Genomic DNA, 24,106 nt, shown 5'->3' with positions numbered 1-24,106 from the left:
AATTAAAATGGAAAAGCAAATTAACATGATCCTTGGAATGTTTGAAAAAATGATGAAATCGCTGTCACATAACTTAACAGCCATGAGTAACTTTGGCGGCGAAAATCTTTCTTCATCAAGAAAGAAAAAAGCATTAGAAAAGATTCGCAAAGCATCTGCTATTCCAATGCAAGAAAGAGCTTTTGGTTAGTTCTTTGTCTGGATCCTTCCCCTTCTTTGTCTTTTTTTTCTTTTGTTTTTCTTGTGCTTCTTCAAGCTTTTTTGTTTTCCCATAATTCATTTAGGATTGGTTTTTTCTGAGTTTTTGTCGTTTTCTTTTTTATAATGACTTTCGTACAGTAGAACTGCAGAGGTCTTTAAAAAAAAAATTGGCTCAAAGTTCCTTCTTTTTCCTCATCTGAATTCTGAATTTTTCAAGAAACATTCTTCAAGCATGAAGATCACTTTCTATGCTCAACTAAAAATTTATTTTATTTAGGCAGGCAAGATCGGCTTGATGGTGGTTTAATTACCGGCATTCCAAAAAACGCATCTGGTAGAATTATCGCAATTAGTGCTACATACAATAGCAGCCATGAAATTCTTACAGTTGAAGTTTATCATAAAGGCTTAAATTTTCTTATCATTAACTTATATGCTCCTGAAGGACTCAATATAGAAAATGTAAAAGGCTATTTCGATTCTTTCTCCGTCCCTGTTTTTATATTTGGTGACTTTAATCTTCATCATCCTCTTTAGGGATCAAATAAATCATCTCCTCTAAGCAATGATTTCGTAGAATGGCTTAAAAATTCCAGTTTTATCCTCCTTAATGCTTCGAACCCTACGTATGTCACTTGCACTTGATCAGCTTCGTTGCTCGACATCTCAATCTGCTCGGCATCTATTTCTCGTGACGTTAATTGCTATGTTTTCGATTCGTCCTTTGAAAGTGATCATTGCCTAGTCATTATTAAGTCATCAAATTTAGAGCTTAATGCTAGATATATAAAAACAATAGTTTGGAATCGGACTATGAAGCAATCGTCAAAAGTATTGGCTACAAGAACTAATCTAAAGGCATTGACAATCAGGAGTTTGGAAGTTATAAGGGAAAACATAAAAATAATACCTTTGCCGACTAAAACTTATCCTCCCTGGTGGAAACTAATTTCAAAAATTGAAAATTCTATTTCGGAAAAGAACCCTTCGTTTCATTTCAGAACCAGACTGAATAAAGCAAAAAAAAAAAAAAAAAAAATGCAGCAAGACTTCGTTTTTATATTAAAAAGGCTAGTCGAAGTTATTGGGACAAAATTTGAAACATTTCTACGAATCCTAGAATGTTTTACTCGATATTCAACAAGTTTTACAATCATTCATACCAGGAATTGACTATTTCAAATATCATTCAGCATAACAATCGTTTTGTCGCAAATCCATTTCAGCAAAGCAATCTTTTTGCTGATTTTTTTTTTTTTTTTTTTTTTTTGCTGACAGTAGCATCGAGCAGGAACCGATTCCACTTGCATTTCTTGTCTTAAGACAAGATGTGATACAATGAGCCGAAGACCGCATTTCTTGTTTTAATACTCCTATTCACCTACAGGAAGTCAGATACGTTATAAAAAAGCATGGAATTCCACACCTGGTGCTGATGGTATTACACCTAATTAATTTTAAAATCTTAGCATCACAGATCTAATAAACATTACACCCGTATTTCAGGAGGTTCTTACAACATCTTTTATTCCGGAGGAATGGAAGCATTCAATCATTATCCCATTCCTAAACCTAAAAAGGACAAAAAAAATCACTTCATATAGACCAATAGCTCTCACCTCTGTTTTCTCAAAAACTTTTGAAAGAATTTTGTTACAGCGTATTACCTATCATTTAATAATTGAGAGAAAAATTCCTCCGTTTGTGAATGGTTCCCTTCTCCACAGGGACAATCAGATTGCAGTAAATAAAATACATACAACTATTGCATAAGCCCACAATCTAAAGAAATACTTTATCGGGATTAATCTAGATATTAAAAGCGCATATGACTCTGTTTATATTGATGGTCTTATGCTGAAGTGCCTTCAGCTTGGTATCAAAGGCAATATTTCAAAGGTCATACACAACTTTCTCCAAGCCGAACTTTTCAAGTTTGTTGGAGAAATTCTCTTTCTAGGAGAAAAACTCTTTAAAAATTTTCGCCTCAAAGTAGTGTTGTCTCGCCTATACTCTTTGTAATTTTCCTTCCGGATTTCTTTGAAGCTCTTGATTCTGATGTGGAATGCTCAATTTTGCGGATGACATTAATGTCATATTTTAATGTCATAAAAATTTTTATATTTTGTGCTCATACATTTTTAGATTTCATTTCAAAGAAGCTTCAGAATACTATGAAAAACGTCCACAAATGATGGAAACTTAAAATCAGCTCCGAGAAATGCTGACCTATCAAAAAAGAAATTGCAATCGATTCCTCGAATTACATATGCTGGTTTCCCTCTCACATGGAAACAATGCATTAAATAGGCATCGATTTTTCGAAAACAAACCAAAATGGGATTTTGTTTAAAAATATTCGAGCTAAAGCACTTAGGAAATTAATGCTTTAAAATCTATTTCGTATGAAACTTACGATCCTAGAACAATTGATCTCGTGAACATAACCAATAATAGCATCCAAGTTATTACAACAGCTCAAAACCAAATAAATTCTCTGAAACTCAATACAAAGCCTACAATTCTATACAAACTACAGCCCTTAGAATAGCACTTAAACAGCCAAAATGGACCCCGAATACTGTTCTAATGAAAATCGCGGGGCAGCTATGAGAATGCTATCGGAAAAAGTTAAAAGATTGGCTGTGCAATGGGGAATAGCTTATAAGCCAGTTAACAGCGACGCTACACGTGCAATTGCTTTTGTATAGTGGTCATGTTACTCGGCTGCAAACCGCATGGTCCCAGATTCAATCCTCGCGCATCTCAAATCCGCCACAGGGTCTGGTAATGCAATAATATGATTTTTAGTAGCATTCAGGTTTGCAAATAAATTTTGAATTATAATTTCGTCTTTTTTAACTGATTTGATTCCAGGATTGGTATTATGATGATTATTATTGGTATTATGATGATTATTATTGGTATTATGATGACTATTATTGATATTATGATGATTATTATTGGTATTATGATGATTATTATTGGTATGATTGTTATTGGTATTATGATAGTACCATTGGCAAGTTACCTGAGAAAAGAATGGGCTCAATTCACGGTCACGTGTCAGGTACCAAATTAACCGCTTCTGTTCAATTTTCAACCGTTCTGCGCATGTCGGGATGTCTGCCGATAACGCTGATGAAACCATTGTTTAGTAAATGGTATACTAGCCGATCAATTATTAAAAACTTCTGATTTTTTTAAAAAGATACTATTTTGAATTATTTTGGATGAACTTTCAGTTACAGGAAAAAATCTGTTTTTTTTGACAGAAACTATTCGGCCCTTCACGTTTTAAAATACCTTACAATCAAATCTCCAAAAGTCATTCATAGATTATCTAGCAAAATTCAAGTCAGGTTAAAATTAAATCGAAAAATATACTTGGTATGGATTCCAGGACATTGACAGATATATTGGAATGAAAAAGCTGACGTACTCGCAAAAATGGTCACGCAGTCACACCCATTGCTGGAGTGAATTGCTTCAGAGGATTTAATTTCTCATTTTCAGGAAAGCTCATACAAAAAACGAATCACATTTTTAAAAATAGCAAATATCAAGAATCTATTGGCGATGTTCCCTAAATCCATGGCTCAAAAGCAGAAGTGAAGATATTATCCAGCTCTGTTGAATAGATTTGATCTACACAATTATCCTCACTGCCAAGTTTGTAATCATGAAAATAACATTGAACAGATCATCTTGTTTTGTTCCAGATACGCAATCCTTAGGTCATACCTTTTTGCAAAACTTAATATTGATCTTCATTCTTGTTCTACATTCAAAATGTTTATTCAGAAAGCTGTTTCTAATAAGCAGTAACATCGGATCCTTCTCCAAGCTCTGAATTTTTTTTTAACATCTATTGAATGAACTGTTTTGGCATTAGGGGATAACGGGCGTTGTTGCCAAAAATTCCATTCTCATTCCTTTTCAATTTCAATCAATCAATCACTCAATCGAGTAGCCAATGCATGGGGAAAATTACGTTCTCGTCACTATTCAATCAATGCGTGATGTAGATTATGAAGTTTTAATTATTTTGTAGCTCTTATATAAATGTCTGGAAAAGCAGGGGATCAGCTTTTAGGTCGCCCAATTCCATTTTACATTTAAAATTTTATATTTTGGTAAATATTGTTCTATTAGTGGATTGATTTTGTATGTCTGAGTTAAAAATAATATCAATAATTGGGGATCCCGAATATTGTTTGTTTTTCTTAACTTCTATTCTTTTAGGTTCATTTATGACCATATTTGCTTCATAAAGATTTGAAGATTTTTATCTCTTGCTAATAGCCAAGTATTACCAGTGCCATAACCAAAAAAAAGTGCAGGTTTTAAAACCAAAATCATGAATAAATACAGTTTTAACTATGTAATTGATTTCCATAAAAAATGAAAATAATGTGGTATGTTCGTTGTATTAGTGTCTGGTTGAACTCTACTTCTAGTTTATTTGAGCTGTACCTCATAGTATTTTGGTTAATGTATGCAGCTTCTAATTTTTCTAATTGGCTATAATAATATTTTATATTATTTGCTGACTGCTTCATGAGCTTATTTTCTCTGTATTTCATGTTTGTCATATTGTTAGTTTCTGTAGTTAAACCAACTTCTAGAATGCTAGATAAGTCGTAGAAAATATATTTGTGTTGTTTTCAAAATTATGATTCATTTGAAAATATTTTTGTTTAGACATTAATATTGTATAAATTGTTTTAATATTTTAATTAAACATTTATTTTTAGTGTGATATGATTTTCTAATTTGTGTATAATATTTACATGGATAGGAAAAGTAAATTTATGTTCTTTGTATAAACTTTTTTCCGCTAAATAAAAATCTATGTTATAATTAAATATTCTTCACTGAATATATCATTTTTTAATGGAAATTATAATTATTTGATTGATAAGATATTTAATCAAATTTTGAAATGAGAATTGAGAGAAAAAAAAATCAATAAATAAATATCAATATGTGCTTGTAAATGAATAACAACTTATTGAATTTTCAGTATGAGAAATGTTACGAGAATGTGTGTTAGTGTTTGGATTGCTTTAACTTACTTTATTATTTATCAATTAAAATATACAATTCATTGCAAAATTAAAATGGTGTTAAAAGGTGCAAGTTTTATATTTTGCTTGTCTTATATAAGCATGTTCAACAACATGTTAGCTGCTTGTGAATATGCTGATAAATTCAAGTCCTCATTTTTGAGCAATTACATCTTTAAATTAATCATGTTCTCTCTCGCTCTTTCCTTTTTATTTATTTATTTTGCTTTATCTAAATTATTAATATATATCCTTCTTATTTTTTCCTTTTTTGCATTTGCCATTTGGTAGCCAGATTTCAAAGTCATTGTAACTTCATTTCGAATTTTTTTTCTTTTGATTTATTTTTAAAGTAATATAAGAAATTTAGAATTAAGATTTGATGTATTATTGTGTTGTAAAGTTTTGTAAATATATATCAATAAAAAATAAAAATTTTTGGCACTTTTTTTTTAAAACTATTCTTCATAAATTTTTTTTTAAAATTTAGTTTTGCTTTGTATTTATCTTAATGTTTTAAACATAATTAAAAAAAGTTATCATTTAAATCAATTTAGATTTTATTTGGTTCATTCCTTAAAGAACCGTATTTGTAGATTTCATAAAATATTTAATGAAATAAAATAAAGTGAAAATTCATTATATCACAGTCAAGCAATATAAAAATATAAAAAAGCTTAATTCATTAGCTTTCAACAATAAATGGAGTATTTATAGAAATAATTAAAATAGTTTGAATTTCACTGTAATATTGTCCAATTATGCATAGTTTAGAAATAAAACCTTTCAAAATTTAGTAACAAATTGCATAACAATGAAATTTAGATTTTTAGAATGATTATTATTATTATTATTTGTTATTTGCTTGAGAATCATTTTGTGTGGTCTACCAAATGTTATTTCTGAAATATATTAGAATTGTGTACAAGGCTACTTAATTAGAAATGGCATTACAAGTAGTCTTACTTATGTTACTATTTGAATTATTATTTATCGAATTGATTTTTTTTGTAAATATTGTAATATTAACTATGCAACTGATTAAAAAAAAAAAAAACTCAAACAGAACATGATATTATTCTGACATCAGTTTTATAACAGTTTTGATAAATTTTATGAATGGTAGTCATCCTGAAGTCCTAGTTTCAAGTTTTAATAAGACTGCAAATAAAATGTTCTAGATTGCTAAATATGGAAAGTTAATGAGAGAGAAAATTTATGTTTTCCATCCCAACCATGTCAAATCTTATTTGTTGCTGAATATAGAGAAAATTTATGTTTTCCATCCCAACCATGTCAAATCTTATTTGTTGCTGAATATATAAAAATAAATATAAAATTTTTAGTTATGGTACACTTTTATATTAATTTTGACATTTTCAGAAATGATTTATCTGTGGTTAGCAGTCCATCCAAATTAAGTCGGAGGCAATTTGTAAATATATAAATAAATGTTAAAATTTAAAAAATACATATTCTTATTTAATTTCTTTTTAAAAAAAGTGATTAAAAATGGCACATTTTTTTAAAAAAAGAAAAAAAATATGGTGCATTTTTTTTTATTTTAAAAAGAAAAGATTTACTCGAGAAAATATGCATGTCTCTATATATAAGATATTTGTTTTGTGGTTAAGGTGCTTAAAATGTGCTTAATTTTTGCAGCTATTCCTTACTACACATTCTATTTTCTTTTTCTATTATTTTCTTATCTTTGGTTACTGCTGCATTAAAAAAAATCATGAATTGATCTAAAGGAAAAAAAGTATATTTTTGTTTTATCAGATTTTATTTCCTGTAAAATTTGCTTTCACTTGCATTCTAATTGTTTCATATGTCCCAAATTTCCTTATCAGAAACTGATTGACAGGTGTTGTTTTTCATTCTTTTCGTTTGCAGATATCCTTTTCCTCTTCACCTTAGACAGTCACATTTGTTGAAGAAGATGAATTCGTTCAAACTTAAACAAAGTTTTAGTAGAAGCGAACTTTCAATATGTTATCTTATCAGTCTTAGTCTATGAGGTAAGTCAGGTTTTTTAAAGAGTGGATGAAGTAATTTTTTATCAGTATTTTGAAATTGAGAGTAGATATTTGTGATAAGATATTCGGATGAAAACATCACCTCGATGCTTATAAAATGAATTCATCATCTCATGTGAATATTGTTTGCTTTTAAATACTTATTGAGTTGCATTATTTTTATAGGAAATTCTGGCTCAATATGAATGCTTTCATTAAACTCTTGATTTTACTATGCTCTACGATTTCTATTTTCTGTTCTACCCAACCTAAAGGTATTTTATTTATTTTTTTCCTTTTTATCTAAGGACTTACAAACAAATCTATTTCTCTATATCAAAAATATAAAAAAGGTTAGATTTTAAAAAGTCAGAAATGTCATTGCTTATTTAGGAAATAGTTAAAACGAATGTAAATTAATATGCATTTGATTTATGAGGATAAAATTTTTAATTGAAAAAATATTTCTTAATTTATTATACATATAATAGCTTTTTATTTACTTATATATCACTCATATTTCTGTAGTCAGTTTTTTTTTTCTTAAATTTACATAGGAAAATTAAATTAATATTTATTTTTTGATTTATTTTTTTTCATTATATTATTTATTTTAGTCTTATAAAATTGTTTATACTGTTGATTGCTGTTTGTTCCTCTTCTTGCTGTTAGTATAAATTTATTATTGCATATTAATATGCCATAAAAAGGTCATATTATTATGTTATTATAGTGTAAATTAATGGCATTTGTTCTTTTACTATTACTTTTTATTAGACATTCTTATTTTATTAGAGTACATGTAATAATGAATTATAATTATTAATTTTTTCAAAATTTTTTAACAAGTTGTTGAAACATAAATTTTTAAAAGTAAAAATTCTCAAATGCAAGTATTAAATTAGCATTTAAATTATAAAAATTTGAATTTTATGTGTAATATATTTGTATTGAAGTTATTTTTTTTGTGTGAAATCAGGTTTATTACTATTTGTTCACTTATTTATTTTTTTGTGAAAAATATTAAGCACCAACTCTTTATTTATAGCAATGTGCATATATAACGTTTTATAATCTGTATTGAAGTTGGAAATCTATACAAAAGTAAGGATGTTAAAAATCGGATATTTAATACTTATTTTAGAAATAAACTTATCAAAATAAGAGGATGCCCATAAAAAAAATTCTACTCTTTTAGCTAATTATTTGCATTACTTTGAACCAGAGTTTTAAAATCCCTAAAATATGTGTCTCTTAATTTTGCATTTCATTCCTGTAACTATACTTATCCCTTTCACAGCATTTTTATTTGTTAAATTTACTGCATGATGCATAATTTTTACTATTTTCGAAAGAAAAAAAATGCTAAGTAGTAGAATATTAAAATATCATTTACTAACATGTTGTTGATTGTTCTGGAAAATAATATTTTTGAAATTTCCATAAGTAATTCCTTTATTACAGAATATGTTTTAGGAAAACATAAGTTCTTTTATCAGATAGATGCACAGTGAACTTCACCAGCTATTCATTTTTGCATTACATTTCTCATTTGTATAAAAAAAAGTATTCAGACAATTTAAGTAAAAAAAAAGTATGTCAGATTGCAACAGAAATAATAGAAAATCATTAATTCCGGAGAGAGCAAATAATTCTGTTATGCTTGAAAAAAGTATTTATCAATTATATAAAAAACTTACAATCCTTGCTTTTGGCATTTAATTTGCAAAAAAAAAAAAAAAAAAAAAAAAAAGGCATTTATTTCATTACAAAGTATTTCTATTTAAATAGTTTTTAGTAATTTTTTTTTAATAAGTTTCTCTGCTACCCTCAAATTTTATGAACATTCATTTTTTTATCATGTAATATTCATAGTTAAGAAGTGATAAAAAAAAAATATTTTTTTCTAATACTTCTTTCACCTTTTAATGTGATAAAAAGTAATTTTTGTAAAAAAACTATCCTGTGTGTATTTTTGATATTTTCATTCATATTCCGTTATCATCTTCTGTTCCTGCTGCAAGATCTGCAATGGTTTTAAAATTAATTTGGCACAATGTTCTTGCCATATGTTATCTGAATGTGAATTGATAATGGATGTATTTAATATAATATTCTTTCTTATAGAGCATTATATATGAATTTATAATAAAACTTTTGATAATGCATTTTTGTGATATATGTATAATTTTCTTTCAATTTCAGAAAAACCTGATTTGTTACGAGTATGTTATTATACTGTAGATAATCCAGCACCTATTCTCCTCAACACAACTTTATGTACTCATATTATTGCTGGATTCTCAGTTGTTACAAATGGTGTGCTTGACTTAGGAAATGATTACAAAAAGAAATTGTATTTCCAAACTACAGATTTAAAAAAGAATAACCCTGAATTGAAAGTACTGTTAACTGTTGGTGGAGGTGGCAGTAATGGAGGTTTCTCAGAAGCTTTAAATTCTACTTCCAACAGAACAAAGTAATTAATCATTTAATATTTTTTCACTTTTAATCTTAAGCATTGTTTTATTGAATTTAATTGATTTTTTTTTGTGTTATGACTATGACATACAAATTAATATTTGACATTCAGGATAGAAATTCTGTCTCTCCTTAGGATAAGAACTTTTTAAATGATTATTTTCAAAAATGGTAGTCCTAAAAATAATTTTGTTCGGAAAAATTTTTTTTGAAGATATTTTACAAAGATAAGAAATCTGATCTTTTAAGAGTAAGAAAAAAGTTTTAATTCTTGTTTTCTTAGGAAATAAAAATTCTCAACATCATTTGCTTACTTACAATGTATGGAATCGAATTATTTTTTTTAGACTTGCAAAACTTATCACTAATATTGATATCACCTAATGATAGAATCTCATCTTTCAAATCAAATTATCCTCGGTTTGAAAAGAGTTTCTCCCAAGGATCTTCCACGCATTTTGTCTTGATATATATAATAATTGTCATTGGAAGTCAAACATTTACATAACAGTATGATGGAGAGGTTTGAATAGTTGAATGCAAACTTTAATGCTATCCTCATAGTATGACAGTAATGTAAAATTTTGTTCAATAATATTCCTCATGTAACTTGAAATTGGAACATTTTTCGAATATAACCACCTAACATATCATTAGAATTTGTGTATTTTCTATAGGCGGTTCAAGGTCACATTTTCTACCTCGTTATTGGTTGTCTATTACCAGTAATGCGGTAGAAAATGTGACCTTGAACCGCTTACAGAAAATACACAGACTAAATATTATTATAACATGATTTGATATATTCTGCTCAAATTTGATAGTCATTGTAGAAAATTTCTCGAATAAATTATAGGAAAGCACAGTCCTCACTCTTAAATATAATTTTTTTTTTATTTGATGACGAAGATACAATTTTATATTAAAGATTTGTATTTTACAGATTTATTATTTCAACACTGGCAACTTTAGGGAAATACAATTTTGATGGATTTGATATTGATTGGGAATTTCCTGTCTGGAATGATGGTATTAAGGAAGACAAAAGTAACTTTATCTCATTCCTCAAAGTAATTATCATTCCATTTTCTTTTATTAATGCATTTTTGAAGTAGAAGTTTGTTTTATCAAAATGTTTTTCAGCATAAAAATTGAGATTCTTTCGAAAATAAATTTGTTCATTTTTGGATTTTTCTGTTTTGTTAACTTTTTCATATCATAATATTTAAAAAAAAATATCAATTTTAATATCTGAATTTACTTCTTTCAAACTTTTTAGGAATTTAGAGCTCTTTCTACTTTTTATGCTCACTTAGTCGGCAAACCTCCTCCTTTATTGACTGTAGCTGTTGCTGCTGTACAAAATATCATTACCTCTTCTTATGACATTCCTGGGATGGCCAAGTAAGCTTTTTTCTTTTTTTTTTTAATTGCAGATATATTTAAAGATTTTTTTGAAATAATGCAAAAATTATATTTGCATTCCAAGTACTAACTTAATTTGCTGTTATAATTCCTTCTATCACTATAAATTAATATAGTTTTTCAAATTAGAGTTGGGGATAATATCTTTCATAATTAGAACATATTGTTTGATTCTCTCTGTCAACATACAGCAGTCTCTTAATAATCTGGCACTGCACCAATCTGGCCCCCTTTTTTATTTTTTTTTTATTTCCAAAATCATTGTGTACTATTGTTAATAACCTTATGATTTTAGATTTTATTTAATTTAGACTATTACATTTATTTTGAACTATATTTTTATTTATAGTTTTTATTTTATCTTTGAATATTTTGTGTATTATATATAGGTCCATGTTTTTTTCCCAATGATATTAATCTGTTGTTTTCATTATCCCACATTTATCTGTTTTGATATCTGCCATATTATCAAAAATCTACTGTCCAACCATCTTGTTCTAATCAGGGATGTAAATGATATATTTTTAGTAGTAAAATTTTTATTCTTTCTGTTATTGGAAATTTTTTTGTCTCACAGAAGAGCAATTTTTTAATTTCTTCAATTCTTTTATAGATATGAAACTATCGCATGAAATCTCTATGAATACTATCGAATCAGTAAATTTTATCTATCTTCATCTGTAAGCTTCTCTGTTTGAAGACATTATTCATAGAATTCCCAAAAATGTAACTGCCTTAGATGTTTATTGAAGAATGATCATATCATTGTTTTATACATTTATGTTGTTTTCAATAATTTTAATTTATGTAACTACTATTTTGATTGATACTTATTTTAAAATCTCTTAAAAATTTTTATGTTGTAAAAGCTAAGAATTTCAAAATGTTTGGATGTGTATATTAATCCTTACATTGATTCATGTCTATATTAATTCATTGTACTTATTTAAGGACAGGCTTGAGGGAAAAAAAAAAATTCAACAGAATACAAAGAATTTTTGTTACATGTATGAAAGTACTATATATAAAATGCAAAAAAAAAAAAAAAAAAAAGCTTCCTTTAAATAACACATTTCATGTTCTCTATTTAAAAATCTTAAACCTTTCATGAATGAAATTTTTAAAAGAATTTTAAGGATTACTGTGCTTTAAAAATTATAAAATACTCTCTAAATATAAGGCTTAAATTATTATTTATTGGTAACAGCAGATTTGTTACAAAATTTGAAATAAAACTTAATTGCAATCTTCTGAAGCAGTTACTCTGAAACGAGCTGGGATTTTTCCCACTGAAATCCAATTTTCTGTGATATAATTTTAAAGCTATTTGTCTTCAGAGACCTAGTACACATCTTTTCAGGTTTATATATATATATATATACATATAAATAAAATAATATACATAGGGTGTTGCCGAATTCGATCGACAAATTTAGATGGGTGATAGTACACATTAAGAAGATACAGAATCACCATCCAACTTGGGGTTTCAAACGATGTTTTGGGGGTGAAAATCTCAAAAATAGAGGGAGTCGAAGAACTGTTGGAAACTGTAGAAATTGAAAAATAACAAATGGTGTTTCTACACATTTTTTTTAAGCACATGCTTAAAGGCTGTTTTTCATGTAAGCAACATGCCCAGGGGGTCGTAAATTATTAAAAACGAAAAAGTAGTTTAGAACCCTTATCTACAAAAATATTAAAACTTTAAGGATTTTATTGCGCTTTATTTCTGTACTATGGACGGAAGAGAATTTAAGTATTTCAAATGACTTTTTTTTGTTTTAAATTGCACAATTTTGTAATATTTAAGGAGTAGCCTTGATTATTTTAGAGTTTGTAATTTATGAGATTTTATGTTTTATATGTAAATTGCCTATCTAAATAGAACTTGGATTCTGTTTTGAATTGCGAGTTTTCGATTTGAAAATTTTCACCATTTCTTTATAAAATTGTTAATCCTTGTGGGTTGAAAATTTTTATAATTGGCAATTTTTTATTTTATTCTATATTTTTTGCATTTATTTTATAAATCAAAAATACATTGTTTAATAATTATATTAAATCTTTTTGTATTATCAAGTTTAATATTTCATAAATACCTTTTATTTCTAATTTAAACAAAATAGTTAAATTAACTTCTATTTCTAAGAAAAACTTATAATATGTATTTTCATTATACTGCAGTTCATGTATAAAAAATTGATTCTTTTTATATGTTTAGCAATAAGGTAATGCTTTTCCTTGTTTGTTTTATTTATTTAATCTGTCTTTGTTATTTTGTGGGGAGAGTATAGAATCTCTTGCTTGTTATTTCGAAATTTCCTTGTTTGTTTTATTTATTTAATCTGTCTTTGTTATTTTGTGGGGAGAGTATAGAATCTCTTGCTTGTTATTTCGATGCATTGATTTTTTCTTAACTTAAATATTTTTCCACTTATTTGATATGTAAATTTCATCAATTTCTATCTTGATCCATTCAATTGTTGATCAATTTTTTGCAAGTTTTAGTCATTGGAGTCAATTAATACTAAGTTGATACATATTGAATTTGACAGAATAATTTAATTTTGAAATCTCTTATGCTTTTTAGTGAATGAAAAAGTAACATAATTTTATAGCATAGCTTCTGACAATGTGCAATCAATTGTTGGCAAATGCATTTATGTTAATCGTTTGAATGTGATGTTACAACTTGCATCTGATATGATAAAAATAGCAGAGATGACTGGGATTTTGGGCTTAAGTTTAATTTTAGGAATATCATCATGCACCAACATCAAATGGTATAATGGAAATCTTTATTCAAATAAAATCATGTGATTTTTATTTAAATCATCATAGCTTGAGTGTTCTTTTCTTCTAAAATGGCTTAATCTTGAAACAAAACCAAGATTTCATTTTTATTTAAATCAAAAATTATACTTTTTATTGTACAAGAATAATTTTTTTGTCATATTTGCCAAAGATATATTTGCCAAGGATATAACGAAAAAAAATCCACAAACAAATCTATAAAAAATGTCAACAAAATTTTATTGTGTTTGAAACCATGGACTTAGTGTTAAAATCGCATGCCAATCTTGGCTTTAAAAGTGTTCAAAATACATTGAAGACATTCATTTACATTACAATACATTTTAAAAGGAATATTTTAAAGCAATGCTAGTGGACTCTGGAAATGAATTGAGAAGCTTCAGATCTCTTTAGTGACTGTCTTGTCACTAAGATGTGTAGACTGTAATCAATATTTGTAAATTTTTACACATTTCAAATTTATGTCAGTTTAAATTGATCTAGTTAATATTACCCATTTTATAGGCCAAGCAGTGATTGGAACTGCTATTAGTAGTTGTTTTGTGCTATTATATTATTAAGCATCAGTTAGTTAGTTTGTTCCAAGGAAATAGATTCAACCTGTGAATTCATAGCAGCTAATGCTTGACATCAATTTTTCATATACCATGGTATGAGAGTTCTCATTTCTGTTATGCAATTACAACATCATGTGAATTGATTTTATTTTTTTTCTTTGTTGCTTTGTTCAATAAATATAAAACATAAATTAAAATAAACATTAATTCATACAATAAACATGAAACTATATGAATGTGCATACAAATTCTTAATGTCATTACATACATTTTATGATAGTAGATTGTAGTGCAATGTTTTTGAAGCTAACCGAATAAATTATGTTTTTAAATCTTTGCAAAGTGAAAACATTTCTATATTTTGAATGAATAAATATATACCTTTTTGTTACAGGTATGTTGATTTCATTAATTTGATGAGTTATGATTATCATGACTTCTTTTGGTATACTCCATTTACTGGCCATAATAGTCCACTTTTTAACAGTTCAAGAGAAAAGGACTATTTTTCTACTCTTAATACAGTAAGTACTTTTTCAGAAGTTTGTCTAGTTTTAACCCTCTCGCTGTGTAATTTTTAAAAATTACTATTTAGATGTAATGTTTGCAAATAAGCTCAAATATTTTTCAAACAAAGTGAACTGATGCTACATATTACAAGATAATAATATGATATAATAAAAATCTGAAATTGTAAAAAATAAATGCACTAAACTTCAAGGATTGTGGGATGCAATAGTTTTTTTTTTTTTTTTTGCATATTTTTAAACACTATTGCTATGTAATATTATTGGATATGTAAAAATATATTCTTGTTCATATATTTTTGCTATTGTAAAAATATATTTCTTAAACTTGACATTTTGCTTTTTCATTTTACTGTATTAAATGTTTTAAAGAATTAGTAAAAAAATTTCTCATAAGGTATTAGAAAAATTATGAAACATTTTTGATATTACACGTACACATGTGCACACACATACACACACACTCACATGCATGCACATATTTTATTTACTATCCTTCTATATTTTATGAGCATGTTTGCATGTTTCAGTTCAACAAATAAATAAGACATTGAGTAAGTTGAAGCTTAAATCTTTTTCAATTTCAGATTAAAACTCAAAGTTTAGGTAAAATAACAGAAATAGTGAACTGGTGCCTAGTACATTGAACAAAATATCAAAGATTTTACAAGGCTAAAATTGTATTGGCCTATCAAAATTTGTTTAAAAATGTTTTTGAAGGAAAACCAGTAGGACCGAATTGGATATAAAAGATTTTAATGAAATTTCTCAAGTCCATTATATCCCAGCAAATTAATTAGTACAAATACAGTTATTTATTATTTGGAATGACTATTCGGTGCAAAATTTACTTTTTTACTTTATTATATTAAGTATTTTTATTAAAGTAATTTGCTTTGGATAGAAAAAATTGAGTATATATTTGGAATTATTAATATTTATCAATGAATGCTATGTAACTCAAATTTATGAAATTTCCTAGTGTTTTAGCGTTTTATTTAAAATTTATATTAATTTGCCTTTACTTATAAATATGTTTTTAATATTATAAATAATATGTGACTTTGTTTTAGGTTCTATTTTTTTGAAGCATTTTGTCATGATTTACTTATAATCTTTGAATAAATCTTTCCATATTTTGTATAGGCATGGTCTGCAAATTATTGGCATGAACAAGGGATGCCAAAATCTAAAATTATGGTTGGAATCCCTACATATGCTCATACCTATGTACTTGTAAATCCACGTTTTCATGGTGTTGATGATCCAGCTGCTGGTACAAAAGATGACATCAGTTTTTCTGATGTAAGTCTTTTTTAAAAATTCAAACATTTATGAATCAATGACTAATGATATATTTGTTTATTGAAAAAGATATTTCTTTTTTTTTTATTTTTTATTATTATTGCTGCAAATAATTATAATAATGTAAGCTTACTGTTTTGTTTTTTTTGACAGAATTTTGTGCATAGAATATTTTTCTCTTGTCACAGTTTATATTTAATTTTGTGTATTAAAATGTAAATATAGGTGTCACTTTATAAATAATTTTTCTTGCATATTTTAGGTATTGAAATTATTATTTTTATTTTGAATTATGCAAGTTGAGAATGTAAAGTAAACTGTTAAATAATATTAATGAAAAAAAGTTAATACTTAGGCATTGTTTATTTGTGAAAAAAAAATGCATTTTTTGTTATAAATAAGCAGAAAGCAGGACTCATTTTGTAGTTCTACCTAATAAATAAATGAGAAAATTCTTGATTTTCAATTATATTGTGACACATTGTTGTACATAAACTTTTATTTTTAACATTACTGGTATTATAAAACAAAACTCATTTGTAGTTATTTTTGAAACATTTTGAAATTAAAGAAATTTCCAACAGTTATGTCTGTGTTAAATCATAAGTGTGCATTACTTATGATTTAATTTATTTGATAAGTAGATGAAAATGCATGGATGTTGGTATGTTTACATTTAATTTTTCAAATTCAAATTATCTTTCAAAGGAATCATATTGTATCGTGTATTGATGATCCATTAAATTATTTTTCAGATTTTTGGATATTTTTGATTATATAGTTTTGATATTTATAATATTCTACAAATTATACTAATTAATATAGTAAAGCATAAAGGTGAAAATTCAGACCAGAGTTTGAAATTAAAAATTGCTATTAATAAATAAATACTTATTGCTGCATAGTAAAGATTTTAATTGTACCAAAAACACTTCATTAATTATGAATTCTCAAACTTATATTTAATAATTCATATTAACATATACATTATTATTATAATTATGTTAAAATAATTTTTATTAATATTAATTCATTTTAATTAATATTAACACAAATTAATATTAATAATTAATATTTAAAATTTATTTTATAGGTTTGTAAATTTTTATCATCTGGGGGAACTAGAGTTTTTGATAATGAAAGTCAAGTTCCATATGCTTATAAAGATTATGATTGGGTGTCTTATGAGGATCCAGTTAGCATTTCTGGAAAGGTAAATTAATTTTTTAGATTATTTCAGTCTTTGAAACTTTGCATTGTGTAGCATTTCCTGGTAATCTGTTTTCTTCTTGATATGATTTCGAATCATTTATGTACTTTAAATTAAGTTTCATTTGTCTTTCAAAAAATTCCCATCACTTTTTTGTATTTTACAGTTTTATCATATATATTTTCCATATATTGAAAGATTATTCTTCTGATATTAGAATGTTGCCCTTTGTTTAATTTATATCAAATCAAAATTTGGACTTAAAGCATTTCTCTGGATAGTATGGTGTGGAAACTTGGAGATTATTTGTTCACCATAATTTTTCATTAAAATTATGAGATTATAAATAATGAATCATTTTTTTTTTCTTAAACACCTGAATATTTTTCTTTTAAATATTGATAAATTGTCATCTTCACTAAATGGTATTCTGTAGACATTTTATTATTTGAAGTATCTAATATTTTTATTTCTTCTAGGCCAAGTGGATCAAATCTGAAGGATATGGTGGTGCAATGACTTACAATTTGAACTCTGATGACTGGTCATGTGTTTGTGATAAAACTCCATTTCTCTTGCATCGCATTATTTATGACATTTTCACAAAATGATTTTATATCAGTATTAATATAAATATATTTATTTTTCTTCAGGTATTTTATGTATTGTTATCTTTTATTATGCTTTTAAATAAAGCTTTTTATTATACCATATCTTTTCTCATTTGATTTGCACAGTTCAAAACTTTAGATTTTTAGTCAGTGATTTTTTAAATGTATATCATATTTGGAATTAATTATATTGAAAACAAATGTGTTATGTTTCAATATATAGTTTTAATCTAATACATATAAAAAAAATTGATTTCAGTCATTCCTAGGATTTTTTAATTTAAAAATGTGTTAAGAAAGAATTAAAACAATAGGATTTTATGAGTATTTAGAGCCTTTGTATGCAAGAATAATTTCATATAAATTAATGAAATTCAAAAAGCATTCCCCCCCCCCCCCCGTTATTCTGTAAATGAGATGATATTTATTCAGAATGATGTCAATTCATGAACTGTATGTTACATTTATTTATGCTTTCTAATTGCTTTAATTTTGTGGAAATACTGATTTAAATCTTGTCTTGGGACAAAATAAGTATGTTATTATGCAATTTTATTTCAAGGATTTACTAAAATGCAAGATTCGAATATTTTTGAAATTTTCAATATATATAAGAAATTTATCTTCTAGATCATTAGTAATGATAAAATTGCCCAAAACTTATTAAATACGTTAACTAGTCCTTAAAATGAAAGTATAAAAAAACTATGAAATTCTGCAATTTTCTTACCTAAATTTAATTTTAATCGAATCATAGATCTTATGCTAAATTGCCAAATTAAAAAATTAGATAAATGAATTTCTTTCAGGAAAACATAACCTCCTCCCTCCTATTGATATAAATATAGCAATTTGTATACTGCTCTGTATTTTTCAATGTACATTCATTAAAAAACATGGGACTGGAGAAAACATTTGTAGAACACCGATGAAATTTTTTTTTTTTATTTAAAGATATACAAAAATAATAAATGCTTATTACAGTAGAAAATAATTGTGTGCACTATACAAATTGTAAAACACTGTCTATAAGACAATATTTTGCCACAACTCATTTCTAAAAGAGGATTTAACAATTTTCATTCCAAAAAAAAAAGAAAAAAAAAATCTTTAAATCATTTATCATTGCTTATCAAGCAACACCATCTTCCTCAGTTTTCAAAAAACCATAAGTGAAAATGAACTAAACTTTTCACAAGGGTGAAATAACAGTCTTTATCATATTTTAAAATTTAGGTAATGAGATAGGTGGCATTGCTTGTTATAAAGATTTTATTTTTAACATTTTCTGTTTTTGTATAGATTAAATTTTCTCTTCGAAGAAATTCTATCGTTTTAAAATCTTAACATTTTATTTGCTCTAATGAATCTGTTTATTACATATACAACACAGTAAACAATATAGCAAAATTTACCAAAATAAATAAATTCTGAACAATTTTTAAAAAATGTCGGAAAAAGAAAACTAAACTAACATAAGGTTGTAATTTCGGTTCGCCTGACAGCAGAACTGCAGATGTAATTATTGACACAAAATTATTTTATTAAAATATGTAGTGTAATTTGGTAGTTGAAGATTGACATATTTAGTAAGCATTTTGATTATCATCAAATTAATTATGAAGGGGATGAAAGTTCTCCTTTCCTTTCTTCAGTAAAGAAAAAGAAACACCCTTTTCTTGATTTTAGTGAAGACATCTTTTTAATATTGATGTTAAATTGTACAAAAAGTTCTTTTTCCGTCATTTGTAATTTTACTCTTAATTATTTTATTGATCTAATGCTATAATAATTCACAACTGCTTTCCTATCTTCTTGTTGTGGAACTTTTTGTTGTCCATAAGTTTCTGGAAAATAAAAGAATATTTGTTATAATATGACAGTTTTCTTCAAGAGTATTTAATTGAACACTTCATTCTGTTTTATTGTTTAGAATATATATATAATATTCATATCTAGAAAAAAATTCCTTAAAACAGTAAAATCTGTTCAATTATTATTAATCTATTAAAATAACAATTTCTTGAGTCAGAATTACTCTGGTTTTATATTGAAACTATCCTAATAGTAACAAAAGCAGAATTGGGCATTTTTGAGTACTTGGTAAGAAGAGGCTTATTTTTAATATCTGATTATTTAGCTTTATATTTTCAGAAAAAAGTAACATTAAAAGCAATAAAACAAACAATAAAACCACCATAAATTCTACTACAAAAGAGATTTTCTTGTTTTACGGATTAAAAATGAATTATGCATGCAATTTTTTCTCTTTTGTAATAAATGTTAGAGGACGTGTAGATTGAATCGCTGTTCTGTTTGAATGTAATATTGACCGCAAATGGTACATGAATTGAAATGATTAAAAATTATATAAGGCAAATATTTGAATTTAATTTTTTTAATTAGTTGCCGAAAAAAAATGGAACAACACGAAGAATTTTCATACAAACTGCACTTTTCTGCATCAGTTAATTTTATTTAGTTTTTAAAAGTGTCAAACTTTTTTGGTGCATCCTGTATTTGGGTCAAAAACCCTCCAGCGAACTAAATGTTTCAGTTTTATATATAAAAAAAAAAGGATCGGCTCAAATGCCGTCTTCACCCGATAATGATTCAAAATTACGAAACATATCCCAAATTAACCTTTGTATAAAAAAGACATTAATCTAACTAAATTTAACCAAATTTACAGCTGGATTTATAGGGCGAAAAATTGTGTCTGTAACCTAAAAGTAACCACGGATTATTATCCTCGCCCTGCCTAAGAAACTGGGTCAATTCGAATGACCAGAAAATGGAAACGACAATTATGATTATTATAGAGCGTGGTACAAACTTTCCTGCAAGAGATGCGTTTTGCCATTGATAAACAAGGATAATTCAACCCATACAATTACTATTTTTGCCAAAGAAACGAGAGTCCGCTTATTTGTCTGGCAGTTACTCATCAACTTTTACGTGGTATTCCATCTCCGCCAGTGGGGGATGATTAAAGGTAACGACAATAAATTATTCCCGTAGTACCATATTATTTAGTGCGATCTCAGTGACAGAATGGCTAGGATAAATAACATCTTACTCTGAGGTTAGCATAAAAATATCACCCTTTACGAACCATTCATGCGCCTATCTCTCTAACAAAGATACTATTTATAATTGGCAATGAGTTCAGAGAGTGACATCACATTATTGTACCTACTAGGGTAGTGAGAACATGCTTACTGTTTCGAGTAACTTCTCATCCCCCAACCGAAGTGTTTCCCAATGAGATATCCTTAAAGATAAGCAAACAATACCAATTATGGAAAGTATGTTTGGAAAAACTGAACCTCTTGAAGGACCAAGGGCTTGAGATTTTATAATGGTAAACACACAATAACAACCGATAAAAGGTTGGTACTAGATTGAAATTTTAATAGACCTTTGATGCAGTCATCAGTGTGTATACAACTGATTTCCAACAATGTAGAAGCCGTAAAATGTATGATATATTACCAGTTCTGCTGATAGTTCTGATACAGTGATTTGTCACATCAAAAATCTCTGGAATCTTTCACTAGCAATTTATATTTACTTTTTTGCTTGATCGAACTTGGTTCTTGTAATTATGATTTCTTATCAAATAAGAAGAAACTGTTCTTGGCCCAAAAATTTTTAAAGGGTTTAAGAATTTTTAAAAATTTCTAATTCTTCTCTATCCGTATCATCCATAGAACTACTTACAGCTTCCAGCAATTTACAACTTCCACATCGCAGAAAACAAGTTAAACACAATATCGATAATCATATCAAAATACTTGTACCGATATCGGCTGTAATTGTATGGTTACCACTATTAAATTTCTAATCCTTCTAATATATGAAGCAGTCCTGTGTTTAAAAATTAAATGTCACAGAAGCTTAATATGGTTTATAAAAATTAAATATTTGTGATTTAAAAATTAAATATTTACGATTAGTTTGGGTTAAAAATCTTTATTAATTTATTTTACTTTTTTACTGATTCAAATAGAACTATTCTTAGGTACAAAAATTTACATACCTGTAGAAAATGAACATAACTGCAACTACTACAAGAAGTAGTCCTATAATCACACATCCTGCTAAAACAGTTATCGCCAAATTTGGATTCAATTGAAGTTCATTTTCACCTAATAAATATATTTAAAATCTTTTAAAATTGAGTAAATGATATTGACCACAATTATTTTGGAATATTTATCATTTATATATTTAACAAAGTTGCCAAAAACAAGGAAACTGTTCTCCAACCCGACATACAGGACCGATATCACCACGTTTTGTTTTATGTGAAAACTCATGATCTCTAGATATGCCATCAATGGTTATCTGCTTTACATCACCCTCTATTTTCGAGAGAAATTTCAAATATATTACTTCAAAATATAATCTCTATAGGGACACGCTTTGACGGTTTTCCGGCCTCAAATGCTATACCGATTTCGCCAATTTTTATTTCATTTTATAGCTTATGAGACCCTAGATATGCTATAAATAGTCAGCTGCTCCCTAAGCCATCGTTTTCTCTTTTCAGCATTTTGTAAACATAGTTAATGTTTTATGTTTATTGTGTATGTTTAATTTAAAATAATACTTTCTTTAGTTGTGATAAAGTACATTTATCAAAGCTGTGAACAAGTAACATTACACTATCTATTAATATGGGGAGAGAAACAACTGGCCTCCGATGGCAATTTATTTTTAAAAGTTTATATGATTCATAAATGCAGTTTATTTCAACGACCATCTTGAAAATAATTCGCAAACGTCATTTTTTTTGCTTTGGCCAAAAATTAATGAAATCCGTTGAATCTAGGCCTCTTATTTCTCTGCAATTATTTGAAAAATTTATTTGTCAATTTCTTTCTAATGAAATTTTTACCTTTTTCTATTATAATCAATCAAATATAAAAACATTCGCTAATCACAGCGTATAACTGTTAGTAAAGCAATTGGACTTGCAAAATTTATTATTAGTTTTTAATATATTAAAAATGTTTGTGTTTATATTCAAATCACTTTTTTGATTACACTAATGAATTTAAGACTGAATTTTCCCATATCGAAAGTAATTAATTTCTGCTAATAATAAAGTAGAATGTTTGTCTATTTATGTACATGTGTGCACTTATCTGTTGGTGGCTTTATGTTAAGGCTTTATGCTAAATTATTTAACTTATAACTACGAAATCTGAACGTATAAACTGAAGCGAGTAAAAATGTGTATGAGGTTTTTTTCCCCCCTTCTAAATTTTAATTTAGAAATCGGGCATGATTTTGGTCTTTTCTTGAAGCTTCCCAATATATCATTGTACTAAAAAAACTTTTGCATCATTTTAAATTGAAAATATTTGTTTAATGCTACCAATTTAGCTATAATGCAATTATTTCTCAGATTTTGATATTCTTTTAATGTATATATTTGTGAACAATTTTTATTGTTGCATCGAAATTCAAATCTTTTTCATTGTCTCATTAAATATTTAATAGCCTAATATTTATTAATTGTAGAAAACTAAAGAAGGAAGATTTTATTTATTATCTCCACATACACGAAAAGTTTACTTGTGGAAATAGACGTTAAAAATACAGTGAAAATTTGAAGACGAATTGTCCAGGCTGTTGTTTTGGATAGCGCTATGATGTCATGAATCTAGACTCTAGAAGGAAAGTTCATGTGCATAATATACATAACAAGTGTAAAGCTATTAAAATTGCATTAATATATATCACAATTTAATGCTTTAAAATATATACTGTGGAAATCATGATTTAGTTGAAACTGAACGCACCCAATATTTCTGGTGAAACAGCAAATCCTTCAAAAATGGCAAGTAGAAAATAAAACCATTATAATATTTGGA

The 24,106-nt window shown here is 26.8% G+C and overlaps 2 protein-coding genes across 2 annotated transcripts in view; one reads left to right on the top strand and one right to left on the bottom strand.

Annotated features, from left to right (window-relative positions):
- The first annotated feature begins 4,157 nt into the window (after positions 1–4,157).
- Positions 4,158–18,323, top strand: LOC129988504 (acidic mammalian chitinase-like). Its single transcript, XM_056096751.1, has 10 exons — positions 4,158–4,337; positions 7,167–7,291; positions 7,475–7,563; positions 9,494–9,767; positions 10,713–10,839; positions 11,049–11,173; positions 14,963–15,092; positions 16,242–16,400; positions 17,494–17,613; positions 18,090–18,323. The coding sequence occupies exons 2-10, from the start codon at positions 7,287–7,289 to the stop codon at positions 18,219–18,221; spliced, it is 1,161 nt and encodes a 386-aa protein (XP_055952726.1). The 5' UTR covers positions 4,158–4,337; positions 7,167–7,286; the 3' UTR covers positions 18,222–18,323.
- Positions 18,324–19,209: 886 nt separating this feature from the next.
- The window catches only part of LOC129988522 (zinc metalloproteinase-disintegrin-like batroxstatin-3), a 122,731-nt gene continuing 117,834 nt past the window's right edge, over positions 19,210–24,106 (bottom strand). The window contains exons 25-26 of the mRNA XM_056096768.1: positions 22,264–22,372; positions 19,210–20,068 (exon numbers count right to left, since the gene is read on the bottom strand). Of these exons, the coding sequence (XP_055952743.1) occupies positions 20,029–20,068; positions 22,264–22,372 (149 nt within the window). The 3' untranslated portion in view covers positions 19,210–20,028. The remainder of the gene's footprint in view (positions 20,069–22,263; positions 22,373–24,106) is intronic.

This window comes from Argiope bruennichi, chromosome 10, assembly GCF_947563725.1.
Source record: "Argiope bruennichi chromosome 10, qqArgBrue1.1, whole genome shotgun sequence".
Lineage (NCBI taxonomy): Eukaryota > Metazoa > Arthropoda > Arachnida > Araneae > Araneidae > Argiope > Argiope bruennichi.
This window is presented reverse-complemented; position numbering and strand designations above follow the sequence as displayed.